This window comes from Elgaria multicarinata, chromosome 3 (assembly GCF_023053635.1).
Source record: "Elgaria multicarinata webbii isolate HBS135686 ecotype San Diego chromosome 3, rElgMul1.1.pri, whole genome shotgun sequence".
In the NCBI taxonomy this organism is placed as follows: Eukaryota; Metazoa; Chordata; class Lepidosauria; order Squamata; family Anguidae; genus Elgaria; species Elgaria multicarinata.
Genome location: NC_086173.1, coordinates 60,855,014 through 60,873,144, shown reverse-complemented (window position 1 = coordinate 60,873,144; position 18,131 = coordinate 60,855,014). Strand labels below are relative to the sequence as shown.

At 41.1% G+C, this 18,131-nt stretch overlaps 1 protein-coding gene across 1 annotated transcript in view; it reads right to left on the bottom strand.

The window, feature by feature from the left end:
• Nucleotides 1-4,766: 4,766 nt before the first annotated feature.
• Nucleotides 4,767-18,131, bottom strand: part of MYH10 (myosin heavy chain 10) — a 94,132-nt gene continuing 80,767 nt past the window's right edge. Inside the window, exons 33-44 of the mRNA XM_063120432.1 lie at nucleotides 16,620-16,767; nucleotides 15,735-15,988; nucleotides 15,063-15,275; nucleotides 14,335-14,547; nucleotides 11,889-12,050; nucleotides 11,531-11,659; nucleotides 11,002-11,090; nucleotides 10,708-10,831; nucleotides 10,410-10,618; nucleotides 8,134-8,242; nucleotides 7,224-7,396; nucleotides 4,767-6,272 (exon numbers count right to left, since the gene is read on the bottom strand). Of these exons, the coding sequence (XP_062976502.1) occupies nucleotides 6,128-6,272; nucleotides 7,224-7,396; nucleotides 8,134-8,242; nucleotides 10,410-10,618; nucleotides 10,708-10,831; nucleotides 11,002-11,090; nucleotides 11,531-11,659; nucleotides 11,889-12,050; nucleotides 14,335-14,547; nucleotides 15,063-15,275; nucleotides 15,735-15,988; nucleotides 16,620-16,767 (1,968 nt within the window). The 3' untranslated portion in view covers nucleotides 4,767-6,127. The remainder of the gene's footprint in view (nucleotides 6,273-7,223; nucleotides 7,397-8,133; nucleotides 8,243-10,409; nucleotides 10,619-10,707; nucleotides 10,832-11,001; nucleotides 11,091-11,530; nucleotides 11,660-11,888; nucleotides 12,051-14,334; nucleotides 14,548-15,062; nucleotides 15,276-15,734; nucleotides 15,989-16,619; nucleotides 16,768-18,131) is intronic.

Below are 18,131 nucleotides of genomic sequence, written 5' to 3'. Positions count from 1 at the left end.
CAGCTGGCTGTGGAGGTGGTATGATGAAAACAGCTCTTCGAAAGCTGTGTTTTTGACATGTTGAGAGTAATAGTGGCAGGTCAGGGTGGATGGGAGAGAGCTGCATTTCTAGTACCTCATGGTGTTTGGACTGCTGGACCACTTAGCTCCTACTAGTAAGGCTGAGCTATACTCTAGTAGCTGAGAAGAGCTCTTGCACACTCATCTTGGGGCCACCTGTACATATCATGCCTTACTGAGCAGAGCATCCAAGACTTTTGCATAGCTAGGGGTTTAAATCCAGTTTGATGGTTTGTAAAAGGGGTTTCAGCAGAAGCCGAAATATTTTTGCGAGATCCCTCGTTACAAATGAGCAACACCCACCATCCTCCTCCACAGCATTTGTGTGCAGTACTACTCCACCACCTTCATAAAGATAGCTGAAGAGGGGGTGGGGTATAGCTGCATATACTGAAGAAAGTGCACATGTCAGCAATAACTGAGCAAGCCATCACCCTGGTTCCATTTACAAGGTTAACTGGTGTCTGCGAGAGCAAAACTAGCTCCCTGGAAGCTGGCTTTGACAATGGACTGAAGTAATCATGGGCCCTTTAAACATTTGTCTCTCTCCCAATCTTAAAGTCTAAATACATGCAAGCTGTCCTGGAACCATAAGGGGGAAAAGGCTACTTAACTTGGGTCTTTCTTCCTCAATTGTTTTCTGAACTAGGGTGACATGTGGGAAGGACCAGGGTCTCTTGCCTGGGAAGCTGTTCCTCTAGTAAAATCATACATTGCCTTTATATCTTGAATACTCTGCACCCCACCCCAATAAAACTAGCAGTTGGGAGAAATTGTCTAGGTTTGTTATTATGAGGCATTGAAGTAGCAATGAAGTGCTACTTCATTAGCAATGCAGTGACTAATGTAGCTGCCAGAACAGAAGCCTTTTTAAAAGAAAAGGGACAAGGAAAAATGACCACGGGGCCGCTTGCAACAAAAAAGCGGTGCTTTACCAATTGCCACTGAACAGGCTGGTGCTGCGATTGCACTTTGTCCAGAACAACAACAAAAACAATCAGGCTTGAAAAAAGATGTGAGAACAATATGGAAAACAGAATGCAGGTTTGGAAGTCGACATCCGCATGGAAATTAAGCGACCGAATAATATCCATTCTGGGGGAAAAGCTATGAGCAGACTTCTGCTCTGCTACTGATTGTAAAATGGACAAAGAGACTCCTCTTCAGTCTGAATTTTGTCTGTCTAATAAAGTGAGTTTCAAACTACAGAATGTTAAGACCTAGCTCTTTCATGTATGTAAAGTGAACCTTTGTGGACGGTGGAATCTAATGAATCTGTGACAAAATATTTGCAGTTAAATGCTGCTTGTTCCATCTGTAGTGGCCAAAGACATATCTTGACATAAGGGAAGTCATGTTTGACGGAGTAGAGCCTGGGTTGGGCATGAATTGTCTGAGTAGAAATTTAAAAAATTAAGAACTGTCTGTGTGTCAGCACTAGCTGAAGCTGGACACTGTTAGTCTTCGTAGTGATTGGGCAACAACACAACACACAGTCCATCTCTGAGTAAAGAAAATGTGTTCTGGTAGTAATTACGGCGATCACAGAAATTTCATGGAGTAAATAATTGCACTGCCACTTATAGACACAATTCATTTGACACGGCCCAATCCATGTCTATACGCTGGATCACGTAGAATTGAGCTGCTTTTGATGTCAGTGGAAACAGAGATCTGCCCCTACCTTATAAGATGGAAGTTACTGGAGATCCGAGGTACTGCAAAGTGGGAAAGAGAAACTAACAAGCTGCTACCAAATAGGCTAATATGAAGTTTACTGAGCAAGTGCTTCCCTCTTTTGCCACTGTATTGTTACTACACTGACTCATCTGGCAGGACTAATTTATGTAAAGAGGATTTCATGAGGCAGCTGCTTTTGTTTCAGCAATTCAAACCATTTTCTTTACTGACCATAGGTCACTGATTCCATATTAGATGCAAAAAAAGTGTGCTATGTCTATGTTACATTCAATCTCTCAAATGCAAAGCTATTTTCCCACTTTGTTGTATGCTGCTCCAAGAGTAAACAAAATCCATAGTAAATATAAATAAGTTAAACAAAGTAATATAAACTGTTTTAAGGAAAGCAGATGAATTAATTTTCTATTGTCTCTAGGCATTGTACATGTAGATTTTCACCCAATACATTCAGTGTAAATAGTTCGTAAGGCAAAGATCTTATATACTAATATGAAATTCATTTTCCACATGTCAGTCCTTCTGTAGCCAAAACAGCACCATCCACATATACAAAAGGGAACTATTAGTAGGCTTAGAGATATCCCAAGGTTTGCAGAAGTAGAAAACATTTTCAGGAAAAAAATCTAATGGGAGAACCCCCAACACAACTCAATGAGGATTGAGCGTGCTCAGTAGCAATAGATCGCCAAGTGTCACTGGGTAGAAATCAAGAATGGAATATCTTGCAGGAGGGTGCGGCTGGCTGGCACCCTGCATGGTTGCAGCCCCCACAACTGAAGGCTGACAATTCTGTATTTCAGCCATCTTAAATCATACTGTACCGCTAACAGGATTATTGGCCATAAGTTGTGGTAAAACAAAACAAACATCTCTAAAACACTTTAATGGATAGTAACTAGGGGGAAAGAGTTTGAACCATTTTATATTGCACAAGACTTGTGAATGTTTGGGGATTCATTTTACTAGAGATAGGCTGTACTGACACCTTTAGAACACATTTCTACACAGAACCATTTTCCTTTTTCTCAAATTTGCACAACTAATGAGTCAGGTATTCCTTATTTTCGAGACAGTTGACAAAGGTACACTGAAAATGACTATTTATTCTCTCTCACAGTTTTGTACTACTGCTGACCCTTAACCATTAACTATTTATTTATTACATTTTTATACCGCCCAATAGATGAAGCTCTCTGTGCTCCTTCTTCCATACGATCACCAGGTCCTTGCTGAAGCCCTGGTAAACATTTGATCCATAATAAGATCCTGTGATAGAGAACAGTGATTGTGTTGAAAAAAATGCACACCTAGAGCTGTTTAAGATCTTAATCCTTGCTCAGTTTGAGTCCATCAGGGAGACTGAAGTAGGATGGAACAGACCAATCTGAACATCTGTATAGTCAATGAGATGGAGCAAACCACAACAGTGAGGGGACAACATCCTTGCTTATGCTATTTAATATATAAGGTTGAAAATGGGGGAGCTTTATTACATTTTTAATTTCAAACTTCAAGGTGACCAGGCTGACCTTTGCCCTCCAAATCCCTTATTTTTCTGTTGCTGGCTGGTAAATGGCATGGAAATGAAATGTAGAAAATGGTTTAGACACATACTGCATTGTACGCAATGGTGTCATTACACTGATAGAACTGCAGTCAGCAGAATTGAGAAGAGGTGATTCCCTCCCCACATAAGCCTTCCACATTTGCTCTGCAGGGCTGGCAAACCCTCCAGAGCAGATTTCCGGGTGGTACAGGGACAAAAGGAGAGAGGGAGAGAGATGTGTTGCACTTTTGCTAGCGGGCTATTGGATCTAACCTGATGACTCAATTTAAAGACCCATTTAGTTTAGTATACTACACATCTAGCCAGGGCACTACTAGAGTAATCCAAACTCCTGATAATTCGTGAGGTTTTTTAAAAAAAATACTCATGAAAACCCACAAGCGGTATTCTGCCCTAATGCCTTGGGTCAAAAATCCCTTTATGAGAATATGTCAACAGACATAGTTACACCAGAATTTGACATATTGTTCTTATCAGTTTCCTTAAACTTATTTTGCTTTCAAATATGTCTAGTCACCCACAGAATATCTAGAGGTGAACTAAATTGAATAAAGAATTATATATTTAGTTGTTTATGGCTATTCCCATTTCACAAATCTACTGATTCTTATTGCTATGTCAATATATAAAATGGTCAGTTCATTTTTTTTTTCTTCCAAACCCTGTTTTTATATAATCCCGTATTTTCACAATTATCCTTCCTAACAAAATAGCTGCGCACAGAAACCCAACTACTCCCTTAAGCAGGGTGGACAACTTGTAACCCTCCAGATGTTTTGGCCTACATTTCCAATCATTCCTCAGCACTAGCAATGTTTGCTAGGCCTGACAAGAGAGCTGTGGCCCTCCAGATGTTTCAGCCTACAAACTGCCCACCCCGTTCTATATGAAGGAATTGAGGACAGTGCATAAACAGAGCTACAATTACATAGTTTTGAGTCACTAATGTGGCAACTTTTATGTACTCAATGGGTTTGTTCCAGATTTAATCATACTTTGTGTAAACCCAATTGAAATTTAGGGGACATATGATACCACTGATTTTAGTAAGACTAAATCCAGATCTAACCCAATTTGGGAAACACATCAGTCATTTTGTCTTTGTGCTTCATCTTCTATTCTCTCTTTCTTAATTATTATTAGTGTTCCTTGCTTTTTGGGTTGGCTGATTTTAATAAATGTTAATAGGTAATTTAGAACACAACAAAATTAATTACTGAAATAATTCAATACCTATTGTTTGACAATGAGATTCAAGGGGAATTTAGTACTGAAGAAATACTCTTGGAGTTCCTCGGTTGTTTTTTTTTTTTTTTTAAGAGAAGGTCTGAATCCCATGGGATTACAAACAGGCACAAACCTGGACATTTGCAATTTTCTGTCTGAGTGTAGAAGTGTGAGAACATTTCCTTCCAAGTAAACAGCCCAAACATTAATGTCTCTCTAGAATGAATAAATTTATTGTCTTACAAAAATCATTGTCTAGAAATATGGGAATACAAAGAGACAAGGTATTTGCAGTCAGATGCCTGGTGGTCAACAGCCAGTTATGATTAATACCCAAATGCACAAAAACAAAAGCTTTGTAACATATGTTAAAGCTTTTAACCAAAGAAAAATATATTTTCAAGCATGTTGCAAGAGATCAAGATTTCATAGTTAACACTGATTCAATCTTTATCACTGAATATCAATAATACCACTTGGACTAGAAGAAGTGTAACATGATATGGAGAACAAAAATTAATACATTAAATCATTGTTATAGGCAAATTATATATGTAACATTGTCTTAGTACTGTAGAGTCTAAGGCACTTTCTGTAAATGTCAGTTCTCCGCTATGGAACAAAAGGATACTACCTAGGTGCAGTTAACACTGTCCAAATGAAAGTGAAAAAAGGGTGAGGGTAACTCCACTGGCGTGTCCATTTACAGGCAATCTCCACATGCTATCCTCTGGCAGCCACACTGATGGGCACCAAGATAGATGGCAAGAGCTTCAGCTTTAGTCTAACACCCCTGACCCAGCACTGCACCAAGAAAGCAGTTGCTGGAAGGGGTGAGTATATCCAATTTGCACTGAGCACTATGTAGAAAATGGTTAATATCCTATCTGGCCTCTCTGCTAGGACATAGTAGCAACCATGAAGGCAGGCAGGTCTAGAGGCAGAAGTTGCTCATGGTGGGCAAGTGCTAATTAATTAGCATAAATACCTGGCTAGTTATGAAACTAGTAATGATGCTGCTCTCAGTTTTAGGATTCCTCCTGAAGCCCCTCAGGGCATTTTCACAGTCAATGAGTTGATTTTTAGTCCATCATAGAATGACAGGAAAAGGACACCGTCAGGTCCTGCAAGGAAGCAGGATTGAGGAGACCAAAAGAAATGGAGTGCCAATGCTGTACAACTAAGCATGCATAGAAAAAGGCGGAGCCAGCTGCCTGGGAATGGCATATTAGAAGAGACTTTTGAGGGAGCACCCCCAATCACCCCTGGTGCCTTAGAAAATGGCTTTACAATGGATACCTCAAAACAGAAAGCACTGAACAGAGACATTTTAATATGTAGAAGAAGCAGTGGTACCTATATCCAAAGCAGGTTACAACATGGCAAAGCCAGACAGCAGTATGCTGCGGCGGACTTGCTATGCATGACCTAGTACTGTGCCAGTTTTGCCTAAGGCAAGTCTAGGGCCACAAGGCAATTTGGTGGCCAATAAGGTCTTCTTCCTCCGCTTCCAAATGCATGGAGGGAAAGTCACATGGATGGGATGCTGGCTGTACAACCCAGTGGGACATTCTATTCTGTTTGGGCAGTTTGAGGCTCGTTGATATCACTGCTCTTACTCTCAGCATCATCATCTGAAAGCTCCAAGGAAGCCCCTTCAATGTGCAGTTGGCGCCTCCCAGATCGGCTGGAGGAAAAGGTGATTGGGCCACCCCGCCTGTAAAAGGATGAAAACAGTCTTTGGATCCACAGAGAAAGCTATCAGACGGTGTTGGTGCAATCCAGCTACCCACTGTGCACCAGGCTCCCATGAGCACAAATAAATCTGTCTCCCCACCCACTAGTTACTGTCCAAATGCTCACAAATCAGGGTCATAAAATCACTTTAAAAGTTATTATCTAAAAATCAGAAATGTTCCTAAGTCCTATATGGATATAGCTCAGGGCACCAATGGGTGCCACTTAACAAGGAGCCCACTCAGCACATGCAAGAACATGAGCTAATGATCTGACCCTGTACGGGTGATGTTCCATTTTGGTCATTCAACAGCACCAGACCACATTAGGGGAAAGCTATCAGGAACCAGGGCTAGAGTAAGAGGGGAGGGGTATGGAATAACTGGAAAGGGAAGACCAAATGGAAGACCCTCACCACCACTACTGTGCTGGCTTGAAGGCACTGGTAGCACATGCCCATGCTCCATGGGCAACCAGGATGATCAGGGATCTGGAAACAAAGCCCTATGAAGAGAGACTGAAAGAACTGGGCATGTTTAGCCTGGAGAACAGAAGATTGAGGGGAGACATGAGAGCACTCTTCAAATACTTAAAAGGTTGTCACACAGAGGAGGGCCAGGATCTCTTCTCGATCCTCCCAGAGTGCAGGACATGGAATAACGGGCTCAAGTTAAAGGAAGCCAGATTCCAGCTGGACATCAGGAAAAACTTCCTGACTGTTAGAGCAGTATGACAATGGAATCAGTTACCTAGGGAGGTTGTGGGCTCTCCCACACTAGAGGCATTCAAGAGGCAGCTGGACAACCATCTGTCAGGGATGCTTTAGGGTGGATTCCTGCATTGAGCAGGGGGTTGGACTCGACGGCCTTACAGGCCCCTTCCAACTCTACTATTCTATGATTCTATCTCCTTCCATTACCATATTACTCACCTTAGCCTGTTTTTCAGAGTGCTGACCTCCCTGCTAAGACCCTCATTAGCTTCAGTGGCATCATCCAGCTCACGCTGGAGCTTACGGCGTGAGGCATTAGCACGTGTAGCCTCCTCCTCTGCTTCTTCCAGTTGGCGCTTAAGCTGTTTCATCCTAGCATTGGCCTTCTCCATCTAGGGAACATCACCAGAAGCATGCACCAAGAAGGAAACATCCAAAAGATACATTAGATAACCTTAGAGTCTTTGTTTATTCTCATTCATCCCTGATCTAAGTAGTGAATGGGTATGTTCCCTTGTCAAGATCTATAACCTCTTGGCAGTGACCTAACAACCTTTTGTTCTGCATTCGCCAAGGCATGTCCATAGGCCTAGTAACAGGTTTGTCCATTTTCACTAGACAGCAAATGTTGGCTGCTTGTACTGCTCACTCACTAAAGACAGGACAAAATCTTAGTGAGGCTCTTCTCTCCATAAGGAGGAAAAAATAGCCCTGCTTCAGGGAATGGAGAGTTGCATGTTCCAATAATGCCCTCCTTCATTCAATACACTCATCTGCCAGCTCTTTGCAACTGATGAACACTGTGTGATAAGAAGACGGCAGCTTGGACAGGCTACAGGAGTGAAAAGAGAAGTGGTTTGCATAGTCTCTAGGTCCAACTGAATGCAACTCAATACAGCAGAACAGCTGCAGAGTGTCTACACTAATTGATCACTGAAGCAGAATTGCTTCCAGAGCTTTCTAGAAGGATACAGTCTGTTTGGAACAGCCTACTGCAACTCCCTTTGTGCATAACAGGGGCAGTAATTTGAAGCACCAGTCGTTGTGGTTATGAGCTAGCAAAGGAAGTCTCTTAGTGGCTGAATGGGTAAGACAACCAAGCTTCTAAGCAGAGCAGGTAGTTCCTCACCTGTTCCTTGTACTGGTCTGCATGCCGGCGCTCATCCTCCACCTGCATGAATACCTCTTTCAGCTTCTTCTCTGTGCGGCGTACTAACTTATTGGCCGTTGCTCTCTCCCTACGGAAATTCAACAGAGCAGAATTACCCATCATAACAATGAACAAACACCGACTTTATACTACAGTGCAGAGGAGTCAAGTATATTTCAATTGCAGCTGAAGGTGCAGGGAGATTAGCCATGGCAAAGTACATCTTGCTGTGGGAAAATATAACAAAATTTTTATTTTCTCCATGGACCTACAGCAGAAAAAACAACACTATTAAGGATAATTCAGTTATTTGGTGTTCTTGAGAATAATCTCTCTCTCTCTCTCTCTCTCTCTCTCTCACACACACACACACACACACACACACACACACACACACACACACACACCCCTCTGCAGGAAACAGGAATTAAATTCAATTTATTTATTTTCTTAACTAGGGGAGAAGAATATGGATTCACTACCTAATTCTACATAAAGATAGACACAGACAAAATAGAACCACCAAGAAATCAAAGAGTACCTCAAGGAGAAAGTTGAAAAAGTCTGAGATACTACACTTGATCTTAGCCAAAAGGCCGAGAAGTCTGAGATAAGAATTGAGTTAAAAAGAAAAAAATATCATTAACTAACAAAACTTGAAGCAAAGCGACCCCACTCACCACACAAAAACCTATCACAGCACCTACTACTCCCAAACTGATATACTGTATAGCTGAGAGGAAACAGAAGACAGCAAGAATTTTATTTAAACACTCAAGTGAATTCAAACCATCCCTCAAAGCAGTGATTGGAGTCCCTGCTAAAATGTGTGTTAGTATTAGAAGGTGGATCTGTCAGTCACTCAACCACACTCCCTCTCGCCATTCAACATTTTAGAGAAATGAAACTAAAATATGCTGTTTGCAGGAGACAAAATCTCCACAACTCAAGAGCATAGATCAGTAACAAAGCTTCCTGATTCTGCTTGGTCTTCAACCTTCATGCGACTCTGATGCACATCCCTAGTAAGTACCAATGCTCCTGTCTTTGTTGGTGTGGAAGACATCCAGTTTGGGAAATGAAAAAACAGTGTGATGCAAACCTTGATCCACTAAGCTATGGAGGAAGGAAAAAAGAGACAAAAGGTTATCTGTTTGTCTGAATGTGGCTCTGCATTAATTGAATACTTTTAAGAACTTTGTACACAGCCAATTTGGGCCATGTATATTCTTTGGGAGAAAAGGAAGAATGAGTTCCTGATATCTGTTAAATAATGAGATAACCTTTGGAATAAAGGACAGATCTAGTTTAAGGATCTTTCTGTCCTTATGGAAAATGCATAGCTGGGTCCTTAAAAGAAAGAGTACTGATTTCTGATACCTTATGAGCTGATGGCATTGTTACTAGGAAGGCCACATAATACATCACCAAAGTTAGCAGCTCAGAGGCAGGCTTTGGTAGAGTTTGGAAAACTTTGTGCACTTTTTTGGAAAAGAATCTGCAGACAGTTGGAGGACTTTCCAAAGGTTTGGGTGTTTGGTGAATGATCTGGAGAAACAGTTTGTCTCTTTAGGGTGTTAGAAGGGTGTTTATGAACTCCAGTACCTCCAGTAAACAGAGGCAGTTGAGCCTATGTATACCAGTTGTTGGGGAACATGGACAAGATGGTGCTGTTGCATTCATATCCTGCTTGTGGATCTCTCATCGACAGCTGGTTTGCACTGTCCGAACAGAACGCTGGACTAGATGGACCCGTGGTCTGATCCAGTATGGCTCTTATGTTTTAACTCTACTGAGTAGTCACATTTTAAAAAAATTCCCCTGTATAGTTTGCATGCTGCTAAACACAGCCATGCTGGATCTGATTTTTGCATCACTTTTTTTTTTTTTTTTTGTATCACAAGGATTGTGAGCCTGTGGGCAGGGACTGTCAAGAAATATGTTTGTAAGCTGCTGTGAGAGCCTTTTTTGGCTGAATGGTGGGATAAAAATGCTTAAATAAATAAAGGTTTCTTATCCCTTGATCAAGTAGGGGGAGACAAAGCCCACCCTGGATACACCCACACACCCACACGAACCAACACAGAAATGGAAGTGACCTTGGGCTAACAGTCCCTTGTTATTAATGAGACGGGCATAATTGTCTCATTCATAACTTCCAAAAAAGGAGATTCAGGAACATTTGTTCTAATTCCCAAAATTAAATCATGATTCACTTTCCTAAAAGTACTCTTTCCTGAGAGGCTTGCGCTTACTTTGCCTCCTGTTCCAGTTGTTCTTCTAGTTGCCCAATCTTTGCTTCCAGTGCTGAAATGGTCGCTTTGAACTTGGACTTCACTGAACCCTCTAGCTCCTGCAGTTTGGCTTTCAACTCTTTGTTGTGCCGCTCTAGCTGCTGACGGGCATTCTCACTCTTCTGGGCGGTACTCCGCTCTGCAGCCAGTTCAGAGTTCAATGTGTCAACCTTTAGGAAGGGAAGCACAGTTGTTTAGATTATCTCTTTTTACTTGGAGAAGCAAACAGAAAATGTTCAACTAACATGCAGAGGGTTACCTGCAGAGTTGTTTTCCGGAAACGATCATTGAGGAGCTCCATGTTGCTCTGCTCTTCCTCTAGTTCCTCCTCCAGCTGTGCAATTCGGGCTTCCAGGCGGCGTTTCTCATCAAGCAAGGCAGATCTACAGAGGAGGAAGACCAGGGAGCATCACTGCAAACTATAGCCAGGAAACTTGTGATAATCAGGTCCTGCCACAACAATCAAAGCTTGCACTACAAAAGCTGCGGACACAGATGATTTACACCACATAAATGCCTGCTGTTAGTGGGAAGTCTCTCTAGCACAACTTACTTTCCAGAGGCACTGTTGGCAATCTCATCGGCCAGCTCATCTCTCTCTTGCTCTGCATGGCGTCTGGCTCTCTCTGAGGCAGCAAGTTCCTGAAAAGATATTCATTGGAATCTCTGTGGCCTCAGCAAGCAAGACAATTTTCAGAATCATATAAAGATCTAACACATTAAGCCCAAAATCACCAAACCTAAGATTAATCCATTCTTTCCAGGCTATATACGCTTCTTTCCTACCCCAGTGCCCAACACTCATGAGCCCCCTGACTACGTTGTTGTCCTAGCATGAAGATATGAGACACACAAGCCTGACTCTACCAGCTCCTTGAAATTTTTCTTCAAATCAGCTACTTCATAAATGGAAAAAAATAGTGTGCCAAATTCAAAAGCTCTGCAGGCCAAAAGAAACCTTTCCAAAACTGTAAAGGGTATAAAAACATTCTTATCTCCAGGGTACTGCCTCAAACCACAGCTATATTACATTAATCTGGTACCTTTTCTAACATGAACATCCATGAAGCTCAACACCATACCTCTTGCAGTTGAAGAATTTCTGCTTCAAGACTTTTGAGTTTTTTCTCATTCTCCTTTGACTGAGCAAAGATTTCATCTCTAGATGCTCGGGCCTCTTCTAGTTCACGCTGATAATCTTTCATCTGAGCCTGGAATTCAAGGGCAAGAAATTTGTTCTGAGAACTTGGCCGGCCAGCCAGCCAGAGTCCACTCTACACACCCAGAATAACAGTTTCCAGTAAACATTATTCACACGATATATTACAAAAGGTTACCCCGTTATGTTCCTCCCTTCTTTTTAAAGTAAGTTTGATAAGGAATTCAGAGGAGATTTTAGTATAAATGGGCCCTTTTTAGTTGTAGAGCTGCTCTGCACACCTGGAGTTTGCGCAGTTGCTTGATGGCTTCATCACGGGCCTTGTTTGCAGCCTCAATCTGAGCTTCTAGGTCTTTCAGATCTGCCTCCATTTTCTTCTTGGATGCTACAGCCAGAGCCCGCTGCTTCCTCTCATCTTCCAATTCTGCTTCTAGCTCCCGGACCTACAGAGTTAAGAAAAACAAGCAAATAGATGACGCTACCTGAAATGAAGTCCATGAAAACATTCAGGGTATTTAACATAACAATCCATGTTTCCTTATGAGAAAGCCATAAAGAAAGCCCTTTGACAACCCTCATTAGTTCTTCAGGAGAAACATTCTGCCTAATGAAAAACCAAGTAGAGGGTATATATAAACAGATAAAATGCTGTAGGGCTGTGTGGGCTAAACTCAGTGGTGCTTTCACCGGCTCAGTAATTTTATGAGCAGTTTTCCACTGAGATGTTCCATCTCCCTTGAACCATAGCTCCTGTCCATAAACTAATATTGCAGCTTATTAAGTACTTCTTAGGCAAAACCTATCAAACATAATTGTTATCCTTGCACTGAGGTCAAAATGGCACTCTTGTTCGTGGCGCACCTGTACCCAAAATGGAAGACAATAAGGCTTTGTATCATCTCATTAATTCTTCAAAGCAACAATAAAAGGTAATTTATGATCAACTATACAAAAATCTGGGAAAGAGCAGGTAACAACTTGATGTGTTTGACACAATACCAAGCTGAAGCGACAGGCCAAGAATGTGGTATGTTTCGTAAACTGGAACTTAGGAGACAGCTTCTTAAACTATTTTCTAGCATTTCTATGGGAAGTAATCAAAACAGATTGTTCACCAATGCAAATGGTAGTGTTTGTGATCCGTTCTCTCAGCTCCTGTCAAAACCCAGACAGCAACATTCTGAATCAACTGAAGTTTCTGCACTTGAAGGACAGACTCATGGCAAGCATGTTAAAAGTGTTTAATGTAGATGTGACTAGTACATGAAGATAGATCTGGTTCACATCTGGCATGTCAGGTGAAGCTGGCAAAAGTACACTCCAGGCTACATCCAGAAGAAGGGAAAGATCCAAACACCAACACCCCAAGATGCAAAACGGCTGCTTCAGGGCAACATAGGATGCTGCCTTATACAGAATTAGACCATTGGTCCAGCTAAGCCTTGCACTGTCAACACTGACTGGCAGAGACTCTCCAGGGTTTGAGGCAAGAGTTTTTCCAGCCCTACCTGGAGATGTCAGGGATTGAACCTGGGACTTTCTGCATGCTCTACCACTGAGCTATGGCCCCTCCCTGAAAGTGGTGAAAGTGAAACTCAATTAAAAATAAGGGATACACCAACTCCTAGCTCACCAGAAACCACAACCAATATCTTGTGTGGATTAACTTTCAGTTTACTTGCCCTCATCTAATCCAAAATTGATACCAGACGTCAGAATGTCCACTGCCTCTTCAAAAACAGAAGATGGAATTAAGAGGTAGGCATAAGTGTTATCTGAATACTGGTAACACTTCAGCTCTGTGGTCTGCATGCAGCCCTTGAGTGGCTGGTGGGGGTCTTGAGTGGAAGGTTTGTCTTGCAGATGATCGAGCAAGCCATGGTTTGTTTTCTCAATCCTAGATTGTTTATTTCCCACTTCCTTCTCCTGCTCCCTCCCTGTATCCCAAATACATTTCTGGCACGGTAGTACAGGCATATATAACAACTGTGGTTTTTTTGTTGTTGTTTGGACTGCTCTTACCCACCACTTCTATAGCCTGGTGAAACAATTCACGGTTCTGGGTTAACATATAATTACAACCCATGGTTTAAATAACCAAGACTTCACAACCCAACAATAAATAATGGGTTCTTTCTGGGTTGTTCATGGTTAACAAACCATGGTTTGCTAGCACAGTTAGGTTCACACACCACAACGCAAAATTCAACAATCCATGTGTTAAATAAACCATGGGTTAGCATTATGTGTGAATCAGGTTATGTCAGTATCTGATACCGCAGAGCTCACAAATTGCTTTCTCCAAGGCATTTTTGTTGTGGTAGTTCAGCAAACAATTCATATATATAAAGTTATAAAAATGTATCACTTCACACAATGTAGATTTAATACAAATTAAGATCCCAACTGTTTGGTTTACTCAGTCTACAAAACCTAGATAAGAAGGTATGAATTTAACAAGATCTGAAATTTGGGAAAGGGTTCAATTATTGCTACTTCAAAGGAATAATCAAGCAGCAAGTATGTATGGGAAACATTAAACTGTAATGCCTGAAGACAGATTTTAATCTGCAGCCTGAACTTGTGTTTCAGGTAAACTTTGGTGGTCTAACTTTCCAGCCTCAAGAATTAATAAAATCCAACAACAGACTCTTACTTTGTGAGATACTTCGCTTATAAGAATTCTCAGGCAACAGTATGATTACTCTGTGTTGTTATTAGTTGTACCTGTTTTATCAAGAGCCTCTTCTTCTCCTCATTTTGCTCATCCCTGGCTTGGAGATCCCTTTCAAACTGTGCTTTCATGGCTTGCATGTTCACTTCCAGGCGCAATTTGGCATCTTCTGTGGCTTGCAACTCATCCTCTAGCTCTTCTAACTGTGTTCGCATCTCCTCCACTTGCTGTTCCAAGGTGCGCTTGGATTTTTCCAGCTCATGAACCTATAGTCACAGAGAGAGAGAGAAAAAAAGGATTTCCCCATCCTTGCAGTTATCCTGATTAAGCCAACAGAAAGGATGCAATCCATATATGCTAAAATTTCCAAGTCCAATTATACCAAAGCTACGTTTATACAAATGAGATGGGGTGCACCTAAAACATATGCACAAGTGCATCATCCATGATTGATGGCACATTTGTTTCTGCCTTTGAAGAGCACGCAGATGAAAAATGCTATGATAGAAGAGTATGCAAAACTATGTAGAGCTGTCCTGAATATAAAGGTATGACAAAGACAACAATGGAGAAACACATGTGAATTTAACAAAGGACTGTAAGCACTTGTGTTTTAAGCAGTTTATAATGCATTCAGCTGTTGAAGCATGCTCAATTTCAGAACATTATATAGAACATTAGAGGGATGTATTTTCAACTTCAGTTTGACAAACATAACAAAAGTTCTTGTCTAAAAAGTGTACAATATTATTCCCAATCACATGAACAGAACACAACTCACGTTTTTGCCAACATCATCTTTGGAACTCATCAGGTCCTCCATGTCTGTCCGGAGTTGCTTGTTCTGCCTCTCAAACTCTTCCTTGGCTTCCAAAGCTTCCTCCAGGGCTCGTGCCAGGGAAAGCGCTTTGGTCTCTTTTTCTCGTGCCTCTGCCTCTGCCCGGTCCCTTTCTTCTGCATAGCGAGCAGATATATTCTTCTCTTCTGCCAGCATCTGTACATTGCAACATATAGATGGTTATAACAAGTCAGACATAATGTTTTTAAGCCCTTAACATCCAACTTTTTTTTTCATGGTGGTTTGATACTTCCCATTTTAAGCCCGTCAAGTGCTTTGTTTTGGAGCAGCCACACTGAAAATAGCCATGTCTCCGAGATGGGGTGCATCTATTATTACCTCCCCAGTCCAATCACTATCCTGTCACTAAAAGACATGAGGATCCCCCTCAAGGCTTCAGATAACTAGTTTGGCTCATGTTCCAACTGACATATTCTGAGCATTCACAGATGGACCATGAAAAGTACCCACCATGCTGATATCCAGCTCAAAAAAGCTCATTTAAAAAGCCGGCTTGTATAAAATGTTTGTGTTACAAGATTATCTACTGGGGATATACTTCACTGCCATATCTAACATCAATAGGAGAGCAACCAAATTTAAATGGTGCTATACCTGATCAAATTTCTTCTGCTTCTTTTCCAAGTTGGAAACAATCTGTCGCTGATGATCAAGGTCCACCATCAAGTCATCCAGCTCTTGCTGAAGACGGTTCTTGGTCTTCTCCAGCTTGTCATAAGCCATTGCCTTTTCTTCTAGACGCTGGCTCAGAATTTCCATATCCTTCAGCAGCTTCTTCTTACTCTCCTCCAACCCTTCAATAGTTCCCATGTCATCATCAACCTTCTTTTTAGAATCAGCCAGCTGAGGTTAATAATAGTTAAAATAAAGTTGTTATAACATTTCTGTACCTGGTAACAAACAGCCATTGTGCTTTATGCATGTATCTAGTGGCCTAGTGCTCATTCAGCATCTTTACCAAGATGGTAAAGTTATGCATGGGACTGCATTTCAGGCTGTTGGGGGGGGGGGCGGGGAGGGGAGGATATATGACTGAATATTCATCTATTTTAAAAATTCAGTATGCACAGAAAATTAGCAGGCATCTAGGCTACAACTGTTCCTTTTGACAAGTCAGTTTTAAAAGTGCCGTGCATTTTAAAAATATATTTATCTGATATGGAAGAGCACGCATTCCGCAAGGCAAATTTTCACCTACACACTGAAGTGGTACAGTCCATATACAGGTTTACCACCACAGTGCAAACTAGGCCCATTTTAACTTCAGATACTGCATTGCATTGCATTCCACCACACCCTGAAATGGGAAGCTGTACCTATCCAAGCTAACTGATAAATAAAACACTGCAACTTTGTATGATGCAGTGAAATAAAGAAAAGCCACTTCAGTCAAAACCCATCCCAGCCAAGCCTGGCTAGAGAGGACATGTTGCATACAGTGATGCAATGCCTGTAGTATCCCATAGTATCTCACCTGAGACTGCAGAGCTATCACATGTTTCTCCAAAGTTTTTCTCGCCTCCTCCTCTTCTTCCTGCTGCTCTTGCAGACTGTTCTTCTCTTCCTCCAATTGCCGAATCCTGCTACTCAAGTTCAGTTTCTGGCGGGTCTCCTCTTGCAACAGTTCCTTTTGTGGGAATGAAAAAGGCACTCATGTTTCACCATTTGCCTGAAAAGAACTTGAACTCAGCCTGATACAGCTGCCCTTCAATCTAATGAGGATATTCAATAAAAGGGATGCTTGTCTCCTGAGAAATGTTATGGGATTGGGTAAGAACACAGAGTTCATGCTGGCTGATCTGAAAGCATGAACTTATCATAGTCTAATTTGATAATGGGAAACATTTCAGATCTTAAAGCAGTTCATTAAACGTACCAGAGCTAGAAAGGTTACCTGTTAAATGAGGAAATATCCCAGCAACTTATTACCAGTGAACAGTATGACATTAATCTTTTTAATGACAGCAATCATACAAAAGATAAAAGGGCAACTTTAAAATTACCAGAGCTGGTCATGCTTTGTTAGTACACTACAGTAGCATTGCTATCACTATATTATTATCCATCAAAGATTAAATGCTCCTAAAAAGCAATATAGGAGTTTTGATAAAGGTTTGAACAAACCATTTCAAGAGAAAAACTGGATCCATAATTTTCTACATGAACAAGCAATTAAAATCCTTATTCATAGTTAGAGATGTAAAATTTCCAGAAATTCTGAGGCCATGGGGGGAAATGCTTTTTCTTTCTTTTTTCCCAGGGGAAAAAACAGGAATTTTGGGGAAAATTGAAAAATAAGCAATACTTTTTTCTTTTAGCATCCTTTACAGATCTAAAGACTCTTTTATTGCTTTAAGACAGACTTCTCCAACCTGGTGCTCTCCAGATATTTTGGACTTCAGCTCCCATCAGGCAGCATGGCCAATGGTGCTAATTTAAATGACTGCTACACCATCAGAAAAACAGGACTCTATAGAACAAAACCCCATTTGTCAAGAATATACAATGGTGACTCTACTCATACTCACATGTTGGGAAACTGAGCATAAATGTCTTTCAATAAAATATAATTTAGTTCACTAATTTTAATAAGGAAATAACTATACTGGGAATCTTACAGGGAGGATTAAAATAATTTGTCTTAAATTCTATAAGAAAATATTTCATAATCCAAACCTGTTCAATTTTTTGGAAAACAAACAAACAAACCCAAAATGGTTCTCCGGAAAAAAACCCATGCTATTTTAATACCTGGAAAGCCAACAGGTCATGGGCAGTTCAAAAGGAAGGAGCCAGGAAATTATGCATCAACTTCCTAGCTCTGCATTAAATGTCTTTAACAAGTAGTTTTAAACTACAAGGCTACATCCACAATAAAAAAAACTTGATTAAAAAAAGGCTGCATTTATAGAAGGCTGGTATGTGGGGTCTCGTATGATGCCAATCCCATTAAATTCTAAGGCAGAGGTTTTTTCCTCCTTCTCTCTTGAA